Here is a 22,034-nt window from a genome sequence, read left to right on the forward strand (position 1 = left end):
ATGTCTATTCTAGTGCCAAAGAATAGTGATTTCATCACCTTTCCTTTGGACAGTGTTACACTAGTTTTTGGTAGTGTAGTATGAGAGAACTTGGGAAGGTGATAAACATGTCAAGTAAATTCTAGATACATAATGCCTCTTTACTCTCTAGTTTCTCAGGAATATCACTTAATACTGCCTTATGAATATAAACAAACCTTTCCCTTTCAGGAATACTTTGTTCCACTCATGAATTCTCCATATATTTACCCTTAACCAGAAATAAATCCATTTGCAGTACTTGGTCTGGATTGAAATAGTGTTTTAGGAGAAGATTATTACTGTCTTGTATTTTGATTTTGTTTTGTAAAGCTTAATTTTAGGAAGATGGAATACAGGGTTTCAGTGGCCCAGTGCACTGTTCGTACCTTACAGAGGCAAAGAAATTATCTGAGTCTTTCAGAAAGGTATTAATTTTGCTGTTGTTATAAAATTAAGTCTTTTGTGAATATTATAATAAAATCTTTAGTATTCAGTACAACCCATTAGAAACAAATATCAAACTAAATAAAATTTTCAGAAAAGGGCTTAATTGCATCAGAAATATTTTTTCTGTTTTTGCCTGTGTAACAGCTCAAGTGTAAAGTAAACAGAACAGTAGTTTCAAGTATCTTTTGAGACTCTTGTGCTGTATAAACTTGAATAGCACATGTAAAATAACAAATTATATAGCTAAATTCAAGGTTGCAGATTCGATGTGGCTTGAGCTATGATTATTTGTAAAAAACTGCATCTCTTCTTTCTTGTGTGTAGTGTCCGTTTATTAGCTATATCAGTACTTAAAACCAAAAAAGCCAGATGAGTGAGCTGACTTTTTAATAGCAAATTTGTGATACTGTGCCACTAAGTTTTACTTGGGTCACAGTGCTGAAAATTATAGAGTTGTAGAGTTATCATTTGGCATAGCTCTGGTGACATGTATGAATAAATCTCACTGATGTATACTTCCTTATACAAATTAGCATTTTATATGTCAATAATTTCCATGTCATGAGATCCCCCATGCACTTATCAGTCCATAAAACTTCAAGGTTGGTTTTATCTGTCTGAATGTAGACCTATAGGCTAAATGGCTAGCAAACCTACATGTGTAAAATCACTTTATAATAGGCAGAGAGAAATAGGTACTTCTAGATTCCTAAACTGGATGTGTAAAACTACTCAGTTGAATATAGAAGTGCCTTTCTTCCCCTCTCTGACTTGGAAAGGATTCCACCTGGCTGGTCTAAAGATGAGCTCTGTAATGCATGAGGAAATTCCAGCTCAAGGTATCTGGAGAGAAAGTATTTCAGCTTGTGTTTGGGATACAGATGAGCTGGTTGGTCACTGCTTGTACAGTGTTAGCCTGTAACTTTACTACTGCCGTTTTTTTTTTGTACTGGAAAAGACTTTTTATAAGTTCTCACCATAAATTGCAACAGGCCAAGAACACTAACAGCCTTTCACAATGTATGTCTATTGTGTATTTGAATGTCCAACCATAAAGAAATTAAATGGGGCTACGTGGTCCTCTGTGGTAATCTTCTGTCTTTCAAAAAAGATAGAACTCCAGTTTGTCATTTTTAAAAAATATCGGTCTTAAGGTTTGAAGGTATAATGTGAAGAACAAACTTTCTGATGCTTTAAGGCCTTTAACTTATACTCAGTGGACAGGCTTTGTCTTCAGTGTGAATGTCCAGAGGTTGTTCTTTGTTTCTTTTGTTATCCTGAGTTAGCTCTAGGTCAGTGAATTTTCAAAAATGGAAGTCAAAAGTCTGAATGAAAAATAGGTTAAACTTAAAAAGCTGGAAAAGTAGGTATTGGCTGCCACAGTAGTTTAATTTCACTCTTAATTTGTAGAATTTGCTTTCTGAATATTACTGTGTCTGGATTTCCACCTGGCCTTTATAGCTAAATCTCAAATTTGCTGGTATACTTGTCCATAAATACATACACAAGTGTGTTTCTGGACTAGGGCCGCCTATGCCTAATTCTGTGTTAACACATGATACAGTAGGGAATAGATGATCTTGAAGAGTTTTTTCTCAGTTGCCTATGTAGCTATTTCCTGAAACATATGAAAGAACTAAGTGCTGAGTGCATTTAAATTAAGTCCGTCTTCGATCTGTCTTCATCCAGGAGCTCTTTCAACATAATTTACTCTTGAGTCTTATACTTGAAAAGCATTCTAGAAATACCATATTAAGCAGTGAATAGATCATCTGTTTCAAAAGTTTTTAAAAATATAGGCTTTGTGCACTATGTGAAATGTTCCCCTTGATTTGTTTCTCCTTTAGCACTACTTTAGATGGAAGTGAAATGTAATTTAAAGGAATGTAATGTAAGAGGTATGAGTCCCACAGAAGCTTCTGTCCAGCACTGATGAAAGAGGAGATCATTCAAGTACAAACAATGTAGCTTTTATTGTGTTGGTTCAGCAGTAATAAACCTTTGTACTTTAACAATATTTTTTTGTTTGCTTTTTAAAAGAACACAGTCAAGGGTATTAAGCCTGATACTTTGTTTGCATTAATATGAGACTGATTTGCACCAAGTGGTTCTTTCGGAGAAAACAAAGGAAGAAATCTGCAAGAGCCGAGTTCCAGGACATACAAAAATATGCTGATTATGTAAAAATCCTGAAAGTGTGTTAGAGGCACACATTTCTGGGTTGGAAAGGAAAATGGCTAATCAGGTGTTAGATACCTACTAAGTACCCCTGTGTAGCTTCAAAGAGTTCAGGAGGAACTGCTGTTTAGATCCATGCTGTAGCCTGAATCTCTGATCTTTACTGGACTCCACAGAACTTTAACTTCTATGAAAAAAAGTGACTTTTTAAATCCTTCACAGATTACTGCATTCATAAGTGTTTGTTTCTTAGTCATCAAAATGTTATTTATTAGATGAGAATGTGAGTTTTGGGCACAGCCATGTTTTGTAGCTGTTTGGCTGGCCAACATTATTTTAAGATTTTCTGTTTTCATTGGGTATAATTTTAAGTTTTGTCCATACAGTATTTATGCAGCATCATATAGGACCTAATATGTTCAACTGTAGCAACTGACAAGAGCAAAAGGTATTAAAACAGTCTATTACGTACCTGAACTGTGGTGTATCTTCTACAGAGGTGCTGTTTTAAACTTTAAATACCTTAATGACTGTTGCCTTTAGTTGAAGTTATTGGAAAAGCTTTTGTCTGTCCTTGACTTTGTGATACATCATATTGGTTTGTTTATTTATTTGTGTGTGTGTAAAACCAAACTAAATATCTCCATGTTGAATTTGAGTAAAGCAACTAGCCAAGTCACTTTCATAAATGCTTCCTGTAAACAGGGAAACTGATGGCAAAGATAGAAGTAGTGTCAAACAAGGAGAGAGAAAACATTGCTGTCCTCTTGGGTACAGATTTGATTGTGGCAATTAAACTTAGGAACAGAGCTGTTTTTCCAATTTAGTATATCCCTGCATAGGTATTACATCTTCTTACCTTCATTGGGGAGGAGGGAGGAGGAGGGAATCACTGGGAAGCACTTTTAGCTCATAATCTAATAGAAAAAGTGAAAAATTATGTATTAATGATTTACTGGAATTGAATATTTGTGTACTACCAGAGATAAACTGCAAGATACTTGTCTTCATAGAAGACAAAGCTTAGACTGCTTCTGGGACATCCAGTTCAAAATTTTCAATGTAGCAGTAATCCCAACTCAAGAAGCAGGCGCCATATATTCGTAACAGCAGACCCAAAATCAAACAGTATCTGAAGAGAGATCAGGATTCATCATTTTGGATTATAATATAAAATGTTTCTGTCATAGCAATTTTTTTTTTTTTAATAATAAGAAAGCATCTTGTAGCCAAAAATCTGGGATTTGATGATACCTGGAATAATATTGAACTCACCTTCTGGTTTTCCTGCTCTTTGCCTGATTCTCTTTACTTTGTGATGCATTCATGTATTATTTTGTTTGTGGTAAGTGAAACTGTAACACACTTTTAATTAAAAACAGTAACCTTTAGCCTAAATATTAATCAATTTGTTTTAGGTTTCATTTTAAGGAAGCTGTTTCATAGTGTTTTTAAGTACTTGAAAAGAAAAACAAGAAAAAATAATTAAAGCAATTATAAAATATTAACTTTCATTTAGAAAAAATCCCGAGTAATTATAAACTTCATGGGAATTTTCAGCACCAGTTAATGGACAGGCGATGGCGAGATGTTGGGTTTTGTGTGTCTGGCTTTTGTTGTTTGAGAGTTTAAAAAAAAATTATAACAGTTGTCTTCCAAGAAGCTCTCAGTTACCATGCTTATTTTAATCTCTACCTGAAATAAGCAATTCTGTGAATAGGATTTGAATGATATTTTGTAACTTTAAAAAAAAAATGTCCAAAGATAGTGTATCTTGCTAGTATACTTCCTAATTTACAGATTCTTTTCCAACTGTTAAAAAACTGACAGTTTTTGATAATACTTTAATTACCTGAAATTCTTATCAGATGAAATAGATAATTTAATGCTTTCTAGTGTTTTAACTTCAAATGTGTTGCTAGCCAGACAGGTACCCAGTTCTTAGCTTAACTGTGCTTGTCTTTTAAAATGTGATGGACCAAGTTGTTTTAAAAACAGGTCAATGAAGATTGATATGCTTTACTTTTAGCAGGGGTTTCATATAATTTAAAATATGCTGTTTCAACAGGCCTCCTAAATTTAGTTCAGCAAAAGTAGGTTAGTTTCTAGGTGGAAAACCAGTACATCTTTAAAGGTTTCTATTAGAGCTATATTTATGAAAAAAATAAATAAATAAATAAATATATATAGTTTCACAGTTGAGGCCTCTCAACACTTCATGTGAAGTGTTTGAATAGGTAAAAAGGAATAATAATGACTTTACAGTTTCCTGTTTTTCAATACAGAGGAAAAACATTTCATCCTCTCATCTGTTCATATTCTTTATGTCAACATGTCAGAATTTACAGGTAGTGGAAGGCATGGGAAGGCTTAAAAAAAATGCCATTGAAGAATCAAGTGGGGAAATACCAGTTTTAGGGGAATTGATGTGAAGATTGTGGGTGTTAAAGTTCTGGGAAGGGACATGCATTTAATTTCATTGTTCTAAGAGCTGTTCAGGAATGGAAGGGATTAAAGATTATCACTAGCAGGCTGATGACTTTCTGGTTTCATTTATTTATTTGACCCTGGTATTTCAAAATAAATAAAGGATAAAGAAAGAGGAGAAACTTTAAAGGATTCTGCTTATTTTGTTTAAAGACACCCTGATATTTACAATATTTTTTGAGAGACCAAATAAGTTGTGAGGCAAAAAAAAGAGAATTATCTGGAATTAAAGGAACTCCTGTTGTGAGTGTTCTGTTCAGTGGCACTTTTTAGAACTCGGGATCCTGTCTCTGAACTATGTGAAAAACAGGAAGCTTGACTGGTGTGTATTAATTAGCCTGGTGATTCCTGTGTTCTTAATTCTTAAGGTTTGTAATTCAGAAAGATTTAAATGAGTGGCTCAACAGGAAGAGTTATTGACACAGTTGGCTTGTCTATTCTCTGGTATATCAAATCTTGTGCAAATCTGAAAAGAGGCTATACCAGATCCCAGACTGTTAAATGTAGTTTTAATGGTGTGTTGTTATAGGCTCCCTGTATACCAAGTATTAATAAAAAAGAACCTTAAAATATGTTAGATCTTTGGAATCTGGAAGCAGCAAAGGGGTGGAAGTGCTTTACGGCAGCATTTTTGAGTCAAAACCTAGGCTGTACTTTGAACATGAACTACTGCTTTATTTTCAACTTCAGCTGAGCTGGGATAAAGAATTAATGATACTGAGCTTTCTGGGACAGGTAGTTTGAAAAGTGATGATCTTGCCTGGAATGTAGCAGGCTCACTCACTTACTGTGTAGTATCTCACATTATTACTGAGTAGAAAGACATTTTATCCACCAAAGGAGCTTCTGGTTTATACTGAATCATATAGCACAATGGATGAATGAACAAAAGTCATAGAAGCAAGCTGCTTTGACAGAGCTGCACATGGTGAACATTGTACGAAGCACCTCTAAGTAGAAGAGCTTGAAAGCATAGAAAATAGGCTGTGTCGTCAAATATATGATCATTGAAGGATATACAAAAGCTTTGCAAAACGTGTTGTCTGACATACACTTCTCATATTTAATAGCGTGAGATGTTCAGTTCTAGACCGAACACTGAGCTGACCTTGAAACCTCTAAATTTCTTTATTTCTCTGGTATGTTTTTCACATTTAGATCAAAACCTTAACCTTCTAGAGTGGTACAGAAGCGTAGAAGCAGTGATCTAAGTTACGGTGAGCAATCCACAGCTGATTTGTGGAACAGTGTGAAGACACTGAATTTGAGAAGGTTGAGTGGTAGTCTGCTAGGCATTTTCTGTTGACACTGGTCTAAGGACTGAAAACTTAAATGAAAAATGTAAACTGGGCTGCTGTGATGTCCAAAATCATCATCCTTATTCCCTGTCACCCTGTTCATATGCCAGTCACATCTGTTGTATAGTAGAAACCCATAGTTACTCATGTCATGCGGTTTCCCCCTATCTTTCTCCTAAGTGTTAATCTTCTGATTACGAGCCTCTTTGGGTAGGTTGACTTCCTTTGCTGTGCCACTTCTTCCCCTTCTTTGGCAAGAATTATTGATGGTCCCTACTCCCCCTCTTAAGACAGGTATTACTAGGCTGTTCAGGTTCTATCCCAAAATGAGACAGAGATTAAATGGCAGACAAATTTGACATTCAATAGTGAGTTTGTAATCTGCTACAGTTCACTTAGTTTATCTGTGGCATTCAACAGAATTAAGTCTGTTGTGCTTCTGGCTACCAACAGAGACTAATATGTGGCACAGTAGGAAACAGTTCTTTTAACTGTAAATAAAAGCAAATACATCTCTTTTTCTTTTTTTTTTTTAGGCATCTGTGGAAGTCAGTACCAACCCCTCTGGGACTCAAAAAGCAGCCCTCAGGGTTGTGGATCTCATGACCTAGTTCTTTCTTCATAAAAACAGATGGTATCTATCTGAGCAAGGCAAACTTGGTTTTAAGAAGCTGGAACAGCTGGGCCTAGTTAATGGGAGCAAATAAAGAGGCAAACTGGGCATTAAATTAGTCACCTCCATCAGTAGCAAAATAGTCACTACATGATTACTCACTCAATTGTTTTAACTGATCAAAAGTTGCAGGATTGGTTTTCTTAGCATCAAAAGTATCTAAAATTGCATCAGAGATATTCCCACATTCTTTATTCTTTTCTACCAGGCTTCAAAGAGAGTAAAATCCTGGAAGCTAGCTATGGTATTTTGGCATGGCATTAGGGAATCAGCTTGTTTTGTTAGACTGAGAATGTCCTTCTTGTGTTTGATACCTAGCCCAAGCTGATCCTCTGCAGTTTTTGGCCTCCTCCCTTTGTGTGTTTAACATCAGCAGGTTACCTAATGGAGAAGATTGCTGGCATTCTTTCAAGTTCTGCAACCTCACTAAATTTGCAAAGGCATCAAAAAATTTTGTTTCTGTTGTAAACAGATTATACCAGATTAGTGGTTAGCATTTTGCATGTTTTATTCTGTTTTCCTGTGTAGTCCAGAAAGTCTTGAATTGCGTTGCATGTTGCAAATAGTGCAGGCACTCTTCACTTTCCTTTGTTACTGGTGGTTAGAAACCTTCGTTTGCTATATGCCTTAGTAGGGAGAAAGGGGACTGTGCAAATAAACTACAAATACTCCTTCACACCTTCTAATAACTGTTTTCATGAAGTATAATTTTCTTGCTCTAACACTCTGGCATTATGTGCCAGAATAAAGGGAGAGGTGTGTGTGTGTGTGTGTAGCCATTGCTCTTCTTTCAGCAGTGTAGTACTTGGTAGATCCCAGGACTCATCTAGAATGGTTCACAGTCCCTGAAATTCTCTTGGTTTGAACTAAACATTAAATAAATATCAGTAGAATATTGTGCAAATCTGTAAACACTGTACTTCCTTTCATTGTTATGTGCAAGATGGGCAAGTACAAAATATTTCTATTTTGAGGTAATCCTAAGGAAAGTTTATTTATCTATCACAGGTCAAATGTAGCTTATTCATACAGCTGAGCTCAGCGGTGATCAGGGCAAAAAAAATGAACAGTTCTTTCATGGGGATTAGCAAAAAGACTGTTCATGAGCTCAGTGTGTGCTTCCCAGCAGGCAGCAGTGCTTTGATAGAAGACTGGTTAGTAACACAGCCCTCTTCTGCTTCCAAAAACCTTTCTTCAGATTTATGGAGGTGGGCCTCCATCTTTCATGCTCCCACTTTGTTGCTTCAGTTTTCGTGGTTTTCTTTCCATGAATGTGAGAGGCAGAATTTCCACCTAGTCAGAACAATAAGACCTGTTTTTACAGAACAGCTAGATTTTTCTCGTCTGTGCTAAACAACCACAAAAATACCCAGTTGCAGCCTCCCACCTTCTCTGTTGTGTCCCATCCCATTCCTCTCCCCCTTGCCCCCAAGTAAGAAAACTTAAAAAATCTTTGCAGAAATGGCTAAAAGCATGAGTAGGAGATCCAGACCAAGAGTTTGAAGTGAGATTTTTGAATTGTAGATATCTTTGTATGCAAACTTTATCTGCTTATCTGAAAACTAGACTGGCTAAGCATTAAAAATAAAAAGGGGGGGGGGGGGAAGGCAGCTCAGCGATTACTCCTAAATGTGGCTTTGCAAAGGCATAAATTGCACCCGATTTGCTTATTTTAAACAGCTGTTTTTAAGTTGCAGCAATTTCCCCTGCCCACCTTGTTCATGGCCCACACATGGGTAAAGTCTTTTTTCTTCCTTCATTGAAAAAAATAATGGTACTCGCCATGTTTACTCTTTGCTTCTCTCTGCAGTGAGAGGAGTTGAACTGAGCAGCTTAAATGGTGTGGGTAAATTCCAGAACATCGCTGTTATTTTTCTTTAGAACTTTAAGAGAGCATATTGTTTGTCAAAAGTGCTGGAGGGGTGGTTAGTTGTGTGTCTGGGCACTGTCACTACCAACTGATGTAGGTCTAATAGAGTTTCTGAGAAGACTTGAATGGGAGAAAATTCATATTATAAGAAGAGACGTCTGAAAACAAATGTTAGATGACTTCTTGGTCTGTATTGTCATCTTGATTTCCATAGTTGCTTGAAAGTGGGCTAAAGATGTTTGAAAAAAGGCCGCCTGCAATCAGTTAACAATAAAACTGGTTAGGGAGGTTATATGTTCTTGCCTGTCTGTGTGGTCTTCTGTCTTTCCCGGAGGCTCTCTAGATTAGGTGCCTGCCACTATTCTGGAATAGCCTGCCAGGCTTTGCCGCTCCTGGCAGAGACATTTTCAAAGAGGCTGTGTTTCCCAAGTTAGAACTGTTGCTAAATAGATCCCTTACCGGTCCTTCTTTGAAAATGGATGGAACTTGTGATTTCTGTTATTATTACTATTATTATTAGCGACACCGCTTGTAAAGTTAGACCAATAGCATAATGAAAAACTAAAGCACTCTAAATTAAGAATTTGTAGGACAAGTATAAGAAGTCATGAAATATGGGATCACTAGAGACCTAGGAACAATTAGGTACGTGTTCATTTATGACTTCCCTGTTGAATATGTCTATGGAAGCACTTTGCTCATACAGGTATCAAAGTGCATATAAACCCAGGATTTGCTTATGGGATTGGTACTATTAATTTCTCTGAGTCCACATCTGAAAGTCTTAAAAGTTGAAGTTGATTTTTAGTTTTGGTGTGATTATAGTTATTTTTAAGAGTGTTTTCACTCAGAATTTAAATTTCAGCTCCTAATTCTGAAATAACCTAAATTATTTTTTTGTCTACACATTCAATAAAGATATAAATAATCGGTATTTTAAGTAGCTTGAAAAGATAGCTCTACTTGGAAGCTTTTGGGCCTTTATTTTGGTATATTTTTAGGGTTTTTTTTTTTTCTTCACTTCAGAAGCCCATCCCCATGAAAATAAGGTTGTTTACAGGTATAGAGATACAGTCATGTAATATGACTGCATTGTTAAAGGATTTCATTGCATGATAAATTTTCCAGAGTGATCTGGTGCCTTACTTCACAATAACAGCAAGCTTTATCTGACACCTGTTTGCAGTTTTCATGGTTAAAGAACTGTAACTCAGGACAGGTGGGAATGTAAAACTGCTTTGATAGAATCTTTTGTGCTTGGACAACAGTAATCCTTTTTGGGTTTGTGTAGTGAGAACTTTTATCTCGAACTGGTTTTAAAAACTGTATTAGTAGTGGAGCTGCATGTTCCATGAAAGTGGATTACTGAAGTTGTTAGTTTCTAGTTTGCAATATGGGTATTTTGTTTTCTCCCTCTTTTTTTTTTTTTTTTTGTTTTTTTTAGTAGATAAACAAAATATGAATGCTTCATGTGAGAATACACATACAGGAAACAAACTCTTTTTTTTTTTTTAATCTCAAGTTTCTTGAACCTACTGGAGGTAAAAACTCCCTTGTTTTTCTCTTCCCTCACCAAGTAATGTAGTTTTGGAAGTTCATTTTTTGATGTCTTCCTCCCTAGCCTCTCTCTCAAAAAAATCTATTTCACGTACATATTCATCTCCCTACACCCACTACACATCTTGGAAAATTGTCACGTAACATAGGGTGATCATAATTGGTCAGCACAATCTGAAATCAGTTGACGTACTAGTTAATAATACCTGAAATAGGTCTGTGGGCTGCTTTCCTAGGGTATGTGCAAAGAAGAGGATGATCATGAGCTTCAGTATAAGATTTTGATTTATATGGGAGGCATTTCACAGCAAGAGAGTGACCTTTCACAAGTTAGGCAATTCATTTGAATGCCAAGTGTCCTTTATAGTCGCACATATTTCTGTCAGAGAATAGGATTAAAAATATCTGCAGTACTGTTCTTAATGGAGCATACATGGCATTGTTTAATGAGCAAAAAAACAATGAGCGACCACCCCATGAGCTGAAATGTGAGTTTGTCTTCAAATGTGTAACGCTGTGCTGCAGCACAAATAGAAGTGCGGAAGAATGTGCTAGTTTAAACTATCATTTCAAACTGAGAGAAATACAGTTGTGTATAATTGTCTTGAGTGCAATGCACTTAAAAGGAACTTCAAGAATTACTGTATTGAATAGAGAAATGCAGAATACATTATTTAAAAGACGTTTTTATTTTTCTTTTATATTTTTAAGAGTGAATTGGAAGAGGAATACATTAATTAAAAAAGGGTGCATGAAATCTACTGTTTCTGTGTAAGTGTGCAGCACTCTTAAGCAGATTTTTTTGTTGTTGCTAGAAGGCTTAGCAACTTGTGTTTTTTCCAAGCATCCCCTTATCCTACTGAATCACTTTGCCTCTCTGTGCACATTAAAGGTAATAATCTCCTCACTTGAATAACTGCAAACAGCTGTTATTGGTCATGGAACCTTGGTAGCTGGATAGTTTGAACTTTGTTGCTGTTGTCTTAATCATTCTTGTATATTCTGTACTCTGTGTTATGAGTTCCTACTCTGATTGATTTTTAGCTACTTTGTTTTAATAAACAATATATGGAAAGTTAAGTAGTTTTTTGTGTTGAGGAATTATTGAATCCATTACAGTTGAACATTATATTTTTGGTCAGTGATGATTTTTTTTCTTGTATGCCACACATGGTGGATATAATAAACTGAATGCTACTTCTGAGTTTATCCTGCCCATCTCTGCTCGATCTAAATTAAAACTGATCTCTGAAATTTGAGTGTTTCCCAGCCTTTTGTTTGCACTTGAGGACAGTTTTGCTTATTTCATTTATATTTGCTACATTTGAATCTTACATAATACATACTTGTTACTTTACATCTCTCTTACCCTTTCTCAGGGCCACTTTTCTTCTTTGCAAGAAATGCTTCTAATTATCTGTCCAAAGAGTGGCAGTATCATGATTCTATTATTTTAATTAAAATCATTGTCACAAGAAATTGAGAAATCTCCCCCAAAATTGTATGAAAACAGGTAAAAAAAAAAAAAAAAAGTAATACTGATGTATTGATGAGGAGTAAAAACAAACCAACCAACCAAATGCCACCACCAAAAAGGAATTGAGTTCCTGTAGATTTTAATTTGATGAATTGTCCTTTTTTTTTTTTTTTTTTTTCTTTTTTTACAATAAGTTGACATTTCTTCTTTGACATTTCAGGCACAGGTACCTTTGGGCGTGTTCATCTAGTGAAGGAAAAAACGGCCAAACGTTACTTTGCACTGAAAGTAATGAGCATTCCGGATGTCATTCGACTGAAGCAAGAGCAACACGTGCACAATGAAAAGTCAGTCTTGAAAGAGGTCAACCACCCTTTTTTGATAAGATTGTAAGTTCTTGTATTTTTAAGTTCATTTATCTATAATGTGCAGTTAAAATGTTCCATTGCAAGTTCTTACGCATTTAACCGACACCAAGCATTTAATTTCTATGAGGTAATCTAGACTAAAATAGACTAAAGTATTTATTATAGAAGAAACCAAGGGGCATAATTTAAACACTTAAGCAACAATTTATTATTAGCTTTACTTTTATGCTGTAGCTTTACTCTGTTTGTTGTTTTCATACTGCAGAAAAGAAATTTGCTTAAGTGGTGGGAAAACACTAGCGAAGAAATGTTAGGATTGGCTCATAACAATGACTTATTGAATGATTCTTGATGTTAGAATGATGAGAAAACAGTATTTGTGCCTATTTCTTTGTAGATCTCTAGATAAAGATAATTAGGTGAAAGTATCTTTTGTGAACTTTACTTTTGCAAACTTTGTTTTTTTCAAGAGTTTAAATGTCTACAGCACTACTTGGGTTTTATTATTCCCATATTTTAGGTTAAGTGATAGAAACTATTGAAAAACATGATTTAAACACATTTCATGAAGAATACTTTTTTCATGGAATTGTGGTGATTCTAGTGATCCCTTTAGTAAAGAAAGAAGGCATCATACTTTTATCTTCACAACACCTTTTTTGCGCCTGAGTACATAATTATTAATGGAATAACTAAACCTCTGGGTAATTGCACAGTTAATTTCCATTTGTATTTTCCCATTGACTGAGATTTGTTTTACATTTACCTATCCTAATCAGTTTTACATAAAATTACAGAAAATTAGCCTTACTTAATTTCTAGCTTCAGGGAGTGCAGCCTCTGCCCTGGGCTAAGAAAGTATCAGAGGGAAAAGAAGAGGCAAAAACATGATCATCACATGAAATATGAAAGAGACCTGCAGGAGGAGGCTTTTTCCCTGGTGTGTTGTTGCTTTTTCCAGCATCATGATGATATTAGTTTCCAGACAGTGTTCAGAAATTCTGTGTGTGGCAGAGTATCAGTAACAGGAGTTCTAGGGTATGTGAAGTTCGAGATGCATGCAGGAAAGCAAGATGGAGAGGCGGAGTACATCTGGTTAAACTGGTTAAAATATAGACAGAACAGGGAAAACAGGGTTTTATATGTATATCTATGTATTTGGTTGGTGCAAAAGTAACTGCAGTTTCAGACTATGAATTTTAAATCATTATAATGAGGCTCAATCACATCTTTATTCATCAAAATAGGAACCATTACAATCAACGCAGGCTTGTCAATGAGAAATAAGTTTTATTCCTGTAGCATAAAAATCCGTGCTTCAGGATTCAATGAACTCTTGCAAAGCATTTTCTGCATCCTGCAGGTTGTGGAAGCATTTTCCTGGCAAAAAGTTGTTGAGATGCTTGAAGAAGTGGTACTTGGTTGCCAAGACGTCAGGTGAATATGGCGCATGAGGGAAAACTTGGTAGCCCAATTTGTGCAACTTTTGAAGCATTGGTTGTGCAGTTTGCGATCAGATGTCATTGTGGAGAAGAATTGGGCTCTTTCTGTTGACCGTAGCCAGCTGCAGGTGTTGCAGTTTTCAGTGCATTTCATCAGTTTACTGAGCATACTCCTCAGATGTAATGGTTTTGCCAGGCTTCAGAAAGCTGGAGTGCATCAAACCAGCAGCAGACCACCAAACAGTGACTGTGACATTTTTTTAGTGCAAGTTTGGCTTTGGGAAGTGCTTTGGATGTTCTTCATCCAGCCGCTGAGCTGGTCATAGCCGCTCATTTTCAGTCCAGTTGTTGCGTGTCACAAGCTGATTGAGAAATGATTCGTTGTTGTTGCGTAGAATAAGAGAAGATGACACTTCAAAGTGATGATTTTTTTTATTTTCGATCAGCTCATGAGGCACCCACTTATTGGACTTTTTTACCTTTCCAATTTGCTTCAAACACCGAACAACTGTAGAATGGTTGGCGTTGAGTTCTTCGGCAACTTCTTGTGTAGTTTTCAGAGGTTCAGCTTTGATTGCTCCCAGTTGGTTGTTGTCAACTTCTGATGGCTGCTGCTGTGCTCCTCATCTTCAAGACTCTCATCTCCTGTGCGAAACTTCTCGAACCACCGCTGCACTGTACGTTCATGAGAAGTTCCTGGGCCAAATGCATTGTTGATGTTGTGAGTTGTCTCTGCTGCTTTATGAGCCATTTTGAACTTGAATAAGAAAACCACTTAAATTTGCTTTTTTGTTTCACATTGTTTCCATAGTCTAGAATAAATGTAAAATAAGCAGCAAGTAATAAGTCAATAGCAACAAAACATAAAGCGAAAATAGTGCATTAAAATGATGTGTAACATAACAATGCTTATTTTGGAATGTATTCCAATATCAAATGGCAAATTTCAACAACGCACAAACTGCAGTTACATTTGTACCAACCTAATACATATACAAATTCATAAAACAACACTTTGCAAAAATGACATTTGTGTATTGTAGGTGCAACTTTGCTCAACTCCTTAAAATACATCTCAAGAGTGTTTTTACATAGTTGATAAAGATACTGTGGACATCAATAGCTAATTAATGATGTTGATGACTTTGTGATAGGCAAGTAGTACCATAAAAGCAAAAGGCAAGCCTGGGCTCTGCTTTATTCATCACTTTGAGGAAATGGTAGAGCTGGTGCTCATGTCTGATGCTCTGTCTCATTTTCTTGCTTGCACTCAGTGCTGGTATCAAGAAAGAAATCTTACAGAGCAAAAGTCCCTCATGGGTTTGGGAGGTCAATTTGCTATGCTTGTCTGTCTTGAGACTCTATGCTTTAATTAGGAACCAGCTAAAGAAGAATGGAAAAAAAAAAAAAAAGGTATTTGAAAAGGTATTTGATCTTTCCATTCTTGTGATACTGCAGAAACAGTTGCTAGAAGCTAAATAAAATATTTTTCTATCAATAAAGTAGGTAGGGATACAGTGTTCTTTATTAAAATAATAGGGATAGTTGTTTGTTTTAAAGTAGCAGAACATTGTTCAATATGTTATCAGATACTTATTCTCTTCTTAACTGTTGAGAGGCTGAGGGAGCTGGGGTTGTTCAGCCTGGAGAGGAGGAGGCTTAGAGGTGACCTCATTGCTCTCTATAACTACCTGAAGGGAAGTTATAGTCAGGTGGGAACTGGTCTCTTCTCCCAGGCAGTTAGCAATAGGACAAGGGGACATGGGCTTAAACTCTGCCAGGGGAAGTTTAGGCTGGATATTAGGAAGAAGTTCTTTACGGAAAGAGTGATCAGGCATTGGAATGGCCTGCCTAGGGAGGTGGTGGACTCACCGTCCCTGGAGGTTTTTAAACTGAGATTGGACATGGCTCTTAGTGCCATGATCTAGTAAATGGGCTGAAGTTGGACCAAGGGTTGGACTTGATGATCTCTGAGGTCTTTTCCAACCTAGCCAATTCTGTGATTCTGTGATTCTGTTATGTTAGGTTGTGTGGAATATGAGTTTTTTAACATGGGTAGAAAGAAAAAGAATTTGTTTTTGGGGAATCTGGGAAAAATTCCCATGAGGAGTTATTATCTGTGAGGAAGCATTTGTAAGCCACATGGAGTGATTTTCTTTCTTTAGCTGCTCTTTACTGCACTGTAGTAAAAAAATCTACCACAACAATAGTTCTTAAATTAAAGGCGATAGTCTAAATTACAGAAACTAGTCTTGGTTTGTTTTTCTGTTGCTTTTCTTTAAAGATACCATAGAAGAGCAAGCATTGTGATCTGATGCTTTTCTAGTAACTAGTCACTTCACTTGGGGTTGTGTATTTCTGGGGGAAGGAGAACTCTCTTGTCCTGGTTTTGAATATATTTTCATGAACATCTTTACAAAAGCAGGTTCTGCTCACTCTCCATCACTATAGCAATATTTGATTAAGTAAAATGTAAGAATTGTCTGGTCTTAACAGACTGACAGTAGACTAAGTCACTTTTTAGGTGCTTAGAGGAGGCCTGTTGTGTACAACGCAACAGAATCCATCCGCTAGATTTTTCTCTCTTATCCTGTGCTGTGCACATCCTGAATTATCTGTTTTACTTTTCAGGTTAAGTCAGCTGCTTGAACATCTGTTACATAATACTGCTACATTTTTAGAGTTACAATATTTGAACAATGGGAACCATAAATTAACTGTGTACATAGTTGGGGCAACAGAGATCGTTTTATGAAATTCATTTCTGAAGCAAATCAGACAGAGAAATTATGTATTCAATAAAATAATATTTTTATTACAGATTTTGGACCAACCATGATGAACGCTTTTTATACATGTTAATGGAATATGTGCCAGGAGGAGAACTTTTTAGTTATCTGCGCAACATGGGACGGTTCAACAACAGCACAGGACTGTTTTATTCTGCAGAAATTATTTGTGCAATAGAATACCTGCACTCCAAAGAAATAGTTTACAGAGACTTAAAACCTGAAAACATACTATTAGATAAAGAAGGACATATCAAGCTTACTGATTTTGGATTTGCTAAAAAACTGGTGGATAGGTAAGTGAACATGTGAAATGTAATTACATTTGGAAGAATACAAGTTTGATTTCAGAGCTCAGCATTTCATCTAGTACTGCGTGTACTTCAGACATATCAAATCCCTTAATATGAAGGAAATTTTAGTCTTAAAATGGATGTATGGAAACCTGTATTACACCCTTGGTATAACAAGGAGCAATATCACAGATAAGCTACCATAAAAATATTTTTATATGAGTATGTTTGTTTAAGTTTTCAGTAGTCATCTTGTAAAAAGGGAGCTCACTGAAGTAAAATGAGCAAATATCGAGATGTGTACATCAATATATTATACATAATGGAACATTAATCTTCCATGCAAGTTGAATTGCTAAATGTTTTGTAACGTGTTTCATTCTTCTTTCCTTTCAGAGAGATTTTTGAAATGTGGGAATAACATTTTAAAACTGGATATTGTGTTTTCACTAGCCTGTTGCTAAAATGAAACTGGAGAGTCTAGACAGAAACATTAAGGCCAGCTGCATCAGAAGTATTTATTTAACTTCTACAGTACTGTCAGCCTTATGTCTGTTTTACTGATGTATGTAAACTTTTTGATAATGCACAGATTTTTTCCCAGCAATTTTTCTCTTCTCTGCATTTGAACTATCTTTCCAAGGCAAGACCCCTCATTTGGATTGCAAAACTAGCCTGTCATATTAGTGTTACAAGATTTGGTATTACGCCTTAGGGCCACCTCTTGAGAGAGACGGTATCTCATTGTTCCAGTTGAGGCAGCCTAGTAAGTGAGTGAGGTGTTACATGGGTGCTCATCCTCTCTCTTCCCTCATTAGTTTTAACCTGTTTGCTGCAACAGTTCAGTGGGGGACAGGGAAAAAAACAGAATTCTACATGATCAGTTTGAAATTACGGTGGTTCTGAGGGAGCTACTCTTAATGGTCCCTTATGAAGTACAAGTCAGACAGGAGAGATCAAGTGGTCTTACGAAGATCATAAAGGTTCCTTGCCTACTGGTTACATGCTCACGGTGCTGGGCTGCCTCTGCACAAGAATAGTAGGCATCTGATATGTACACTGGTTCTATTCATCCTTAAAGTCTAAAAGTCTCTTTTAAAACCACAGTGTTTTAATATCAGCATGTTTGATTGAATTCAGTTTTCACTGGGCAAGAAGATAGGTTTATAAATGTCGGCGCTTTTTTCAATATTTTGTTTTTAAATCAAAATAACTTTTTGTAGGAAGAGGTAAGGCTACTTCCATTTAAGAAAGTAGGACGATCTCTTTATAAGGCAGTCATACAAATTGTCATGACCTGCTTTTTACATGCAGATACTGCCACTTAGTGGTTATTCTTAATTTGGATTTCTGTGGGTTAAAGGCACAGCAGAAGTAGCCGTTCATAAATTAAGGTGATAGTTCACATCAAAGTACATTTTTCAATCTGGAAGATGAATCTATAAGAGTAAATGTGTTCAAATGCATTGTAGGACATCAAAACCAAGTTACCACTGCTGCTTTTAAATTTTTTTTTTGCATCACATCTTGCTGGGTGAGGAGATGTACAGAGCAGGGATGAGGCGGATCGATTTGTGTTGAACTGAATCATAGAACCCTATAGTAGTTTTTCGTCATACCTGCTTCACCTATTAATGTACAACAGCTAATATAAAATGCAGAACATGAAGTTGAAAAGAGCACAGTAGTGACCTATTCAAGTCCAATTATCTTTTTTTTACACCTACACAGTATTCAGCCTACTAGCTGTAGTCATTTTCATGATGCTGTTTTTGTCACTGTAAAGATACAGTCGTCAGCAATTTATCCAGTAATGCACTTCAGTAGGTTATTTTGTTTCACAGACTATTTGATCTAAAGCATTAGAGATGTTTTTGTCATTTTTATGCATCACAAACATCTGTACACATTAACTTTACAGGTATATATGTGTGTATATATATATGTATACATATATAGTGCATGTGGTTGTGAAAATAAGACACAAACTACGTATGTTTTTCAAACAGCTGTGAGGAAGACTGCCACTTAGGAACAACAAATGTTTTCCTAGAGAAACTTGACATGTAAAATGAAGCATGGTCTACAGAAGACCTTCAGTACATTTGCAGATTTTATGATACATATTATTTCCTACAAATGATTCTGTAGTTGCTTAATTGAGACTTCTCTGTATGCATTTTCCTTTCTTCCTGCTACCACGTGTGAAAGAGTGAAGCATTCTCACCAGGTCCATCTACTATGGAGGTGCTCTTTAGAGAGAGCAACCAGCTTGAGCTCATGTTCCTGCTGTGAGAAGCAGACTGCACACCTGCCTTCTTATTAGTAAATTATCTGAAGGGCTAGACTGGAATATTTTTTTTCTTTAGAGAGAGAGGAAGGAGGAAAGCGAGGAGGTGTTCTTGTCTCCTCCTATTCCTTCTGGATATGTCCTTCTGCTTATCCTCGTTCCTTCCTTCTCAGCCATAGTGTACTTTTAAAAATTCTAATTTTTACTCCAAAACAGTATGTCTTTGCCTCAGCAGCTCTTTATTTCTTTTTATTTCCATCTTAATGTTCCTTAACTGAAGATTTAATAACCTTTTCAGTTTCTTGTAAGTACATTCACATAAAATATACGTGCTGCTACTTCTAGAAAGAGGCCATGTAGAGAGAAAAAAGGAGGGGAAGGGGGTCACCTTAGGGATGTAGGAATGACTTGCTTTGAATAACCATTACATTTTTAGATCTTTCTCTTTTTTTGGAAAGCATATACCACTTTTCAGATCTAGTATATCCATTAAACAAGTATTGATCTTTCCTAATGTTTCTTTCTTTTTGTTGTTGTTTTCTTTTGTTCATTTGGGTTTTATTTTTTTCTTCTCTTGCGTTCTTTCAGAGAACCTAAAACAAAACTTCATAGAATTTTATTTTCTTTTATGCACAGGCTTCACTCAGTTTTATGAAAGTTTCAAGTAAACATGGTTTTTGTGGGTTTTTTTTTGAGGACTGTTATTCACTGTTAGTTTTATTTGATTTTGGGGATACTTCTGCACTGTTGCTTAAACTGCATGTACCTCATGGCTGTTCTGCGAAGTGGACTTAAAGAGAAAGAATAAAATAAAACAAGATGTAGCAAATCTTGTTTGTAAAGTATATTGTGTGTCACTGTGGAAGCAAGGATGTCTTGCAGACCAAACTTCTGTGGGCTGGAAACAAATCATTCTCCTTTGAGTATAATTATGGAGAAACTTCCAGAAGAGAATAGCAAAAAGTACGTTGTTGCTAATCTCTGGCTCCTATGTGAAAAGCTTGTTCGAGACCGAAGAGGTCGATGCTGGATGGTGTTGAACACTAAAATATGTTAACCATCGAGAGTTAACTTCTTAAAATAATACTGTTAACAAACAAATATTGTTTTATAGCTTATCTTTGTGACCATAGAAGAAGCTTTGTTTCATTTTTATGATCTAAAATTACATTTTCAACTTTATCAAGTATTGCTTGCCTGTATTTCAGCTTTTATCTTGAAAACCCAGAGCAGTGGAATTTTTGTAGCAGTTTGAAGAGAAGAGTCTATTCTTATTTTTTGCTTCAAAATTAATCTTCAAAAGGATAATCTGGAATTTCAGATGCATATGCAGCAGTCATGAAATAGTAATAATAAAACAATACTTAAAACAATTTGGTCTTTTTATGGAATTTACTTGATGCACTTTCCAGTATATTGAGTAGTTTGTTTCATGACCAAATAAAGAGGAATACAGTGATCATATGACACAAATACACAGCTTGACAAAGAATTTAAGCTTCCTCTGTGTTTTTATGTAGTTAGTAAACATAAATTTGATTGAAATTAAGAGGTAGATGACCTGCTGGTGGTAGCAGATTTTTATTTCATAGTCCAACTAGGGAACTCAAAGTTATGTTTGACTTTCCTTAATTTGTGGCTTTCCTTTTGCTTGAGTAAAAAAGATTGTGATTAAGCTGTAAGGTAATCAAGGATCATTTTAGTTACATTGTTACCAGCAATTTATGTGGGTCTTGGAAGTCATGGTCATGTGTTAAACTGTTTTTTTTTTTTTTTCCCCGTAAATGACCTTGATAGGGGTTGAAGCAACTGAAGGCTGCATCTTTGCTGAATTTGTGCATTCATAGTGCTGGAACTTCTGGTAGTGGAAAGGATGAGTGTGGTGGGGCATTGTCCTGCAAACTGACTTGCCCAGTAAAACACATGTGCCTGCCTTCTCTGCTGTATTTGTATAGCCCTTCTTCCAAATAAAGTAAAACTGGCAGTTGCTTCATTTGGAGAGCTGGCTAAGTCGGTATGAATAACAATTCATACAATGGATTGTAATCAAGCTTTTTAAATTCTGGGGAAGGGGGGGGAATATTCTGTTTTAAAACACAACAAAACTTTTGTTGTTTTTCTTGGTTACCCAGTCCAGATCTAGGCAACTGCTAGATGGCAGTAGTGTGTAAAGCAGTGCTGGAGGTAAGAATTTTCTTGAGTATGGTTGATTTGGAAAATAAGAGTTTATATTTTCTAGCAATAAAAATTAATGCCACCCTTTTATTATAAAAATTAAAGATGTATTCTTTACACTAATGAGCATAGTTTCAAAAGCCATGGACCATGTGCATGTATAGTGTGTCTAAAGCATTATGACAGTTTAGCTGGAGTAATTTAGCTTTTGTCATATTAAAATCAAACCTAAAGAAATTCAGTTCTGTGTATCATAAATCTTTAAATAAAGTCTTGACTGGCTGTACAGCTCCTCTTCCTTTATTTTAAGTATTTTTATGAATCAAGACTAAGGCTTAAAAAAATAAAAAAAAGCAAACAAAAAAAGCAAACAAAGGAAAACAAAACAAAAAAAAACCCAAACAAAACAAAAAAACCCACGCAAAAGCTCTGTTTAAGATAAGTGTATTATTTAATCTTTAAAACATAATAAAATTTTAAAATGTTAGAAGTCTGAAATTCGATGAGGTGCATCTTAAATATCCATTTATGGTTAGGAAAAAAAACTTGTTAAGTTTAGCAGAACAGTGGTAGGAAAAACTAGACACTGAAAGGGGTATATATTATATTAGTATACACTATTTCCAAAATTTATTGCTATTCGTCTTAATGCATTTTTTCAGGACCATG

General features: G+C 35.7%; 1 protein-coding gene across 2 annotated transcripts in view; it reads left to right on the plus strand.

Moving 5' to 3' along the window:
- Positions 1-22,034, plus strand: part of PRKX (protein kinase cAMP-dependent X-linked catalytic subunit) — a 59,301-nt gene that overhangs the window by 16,597 nt on the left and 20,670 nt on the right. For both annotated transcript variants that reach the window (XM_071813178.1, XM_065857143.2), the window contains exons 2-3: positions 12,229-12,397; positions 16,640-16,903. In XM_071813178.1, coding sequence (XP_071669279.1) covers positions 12,229-12,397; positions 16,640-16,903 — 433 coding nt within the window. The remainder of the gene's footprint in view (positions 1-12,228; positions 12,398-16,639; positions 16,904-22,034) is intronic.

This window comes from Patagioenas fasciata, chromosome 1 (genome assembly GCF_037038585.1).
Source record: "Patagioenas fasciata isolate bPatFas1 chromosome 1, bPatFas1.hap1, whole genome shotgun sequence".
Classification (NCBI taxonomy): domain Eukaryota; kingdom Metazoa; phylum Chordata; class Aves; order Columbiformes; family Columbidae; genus Patagioenas; species Patagioenas fasciata.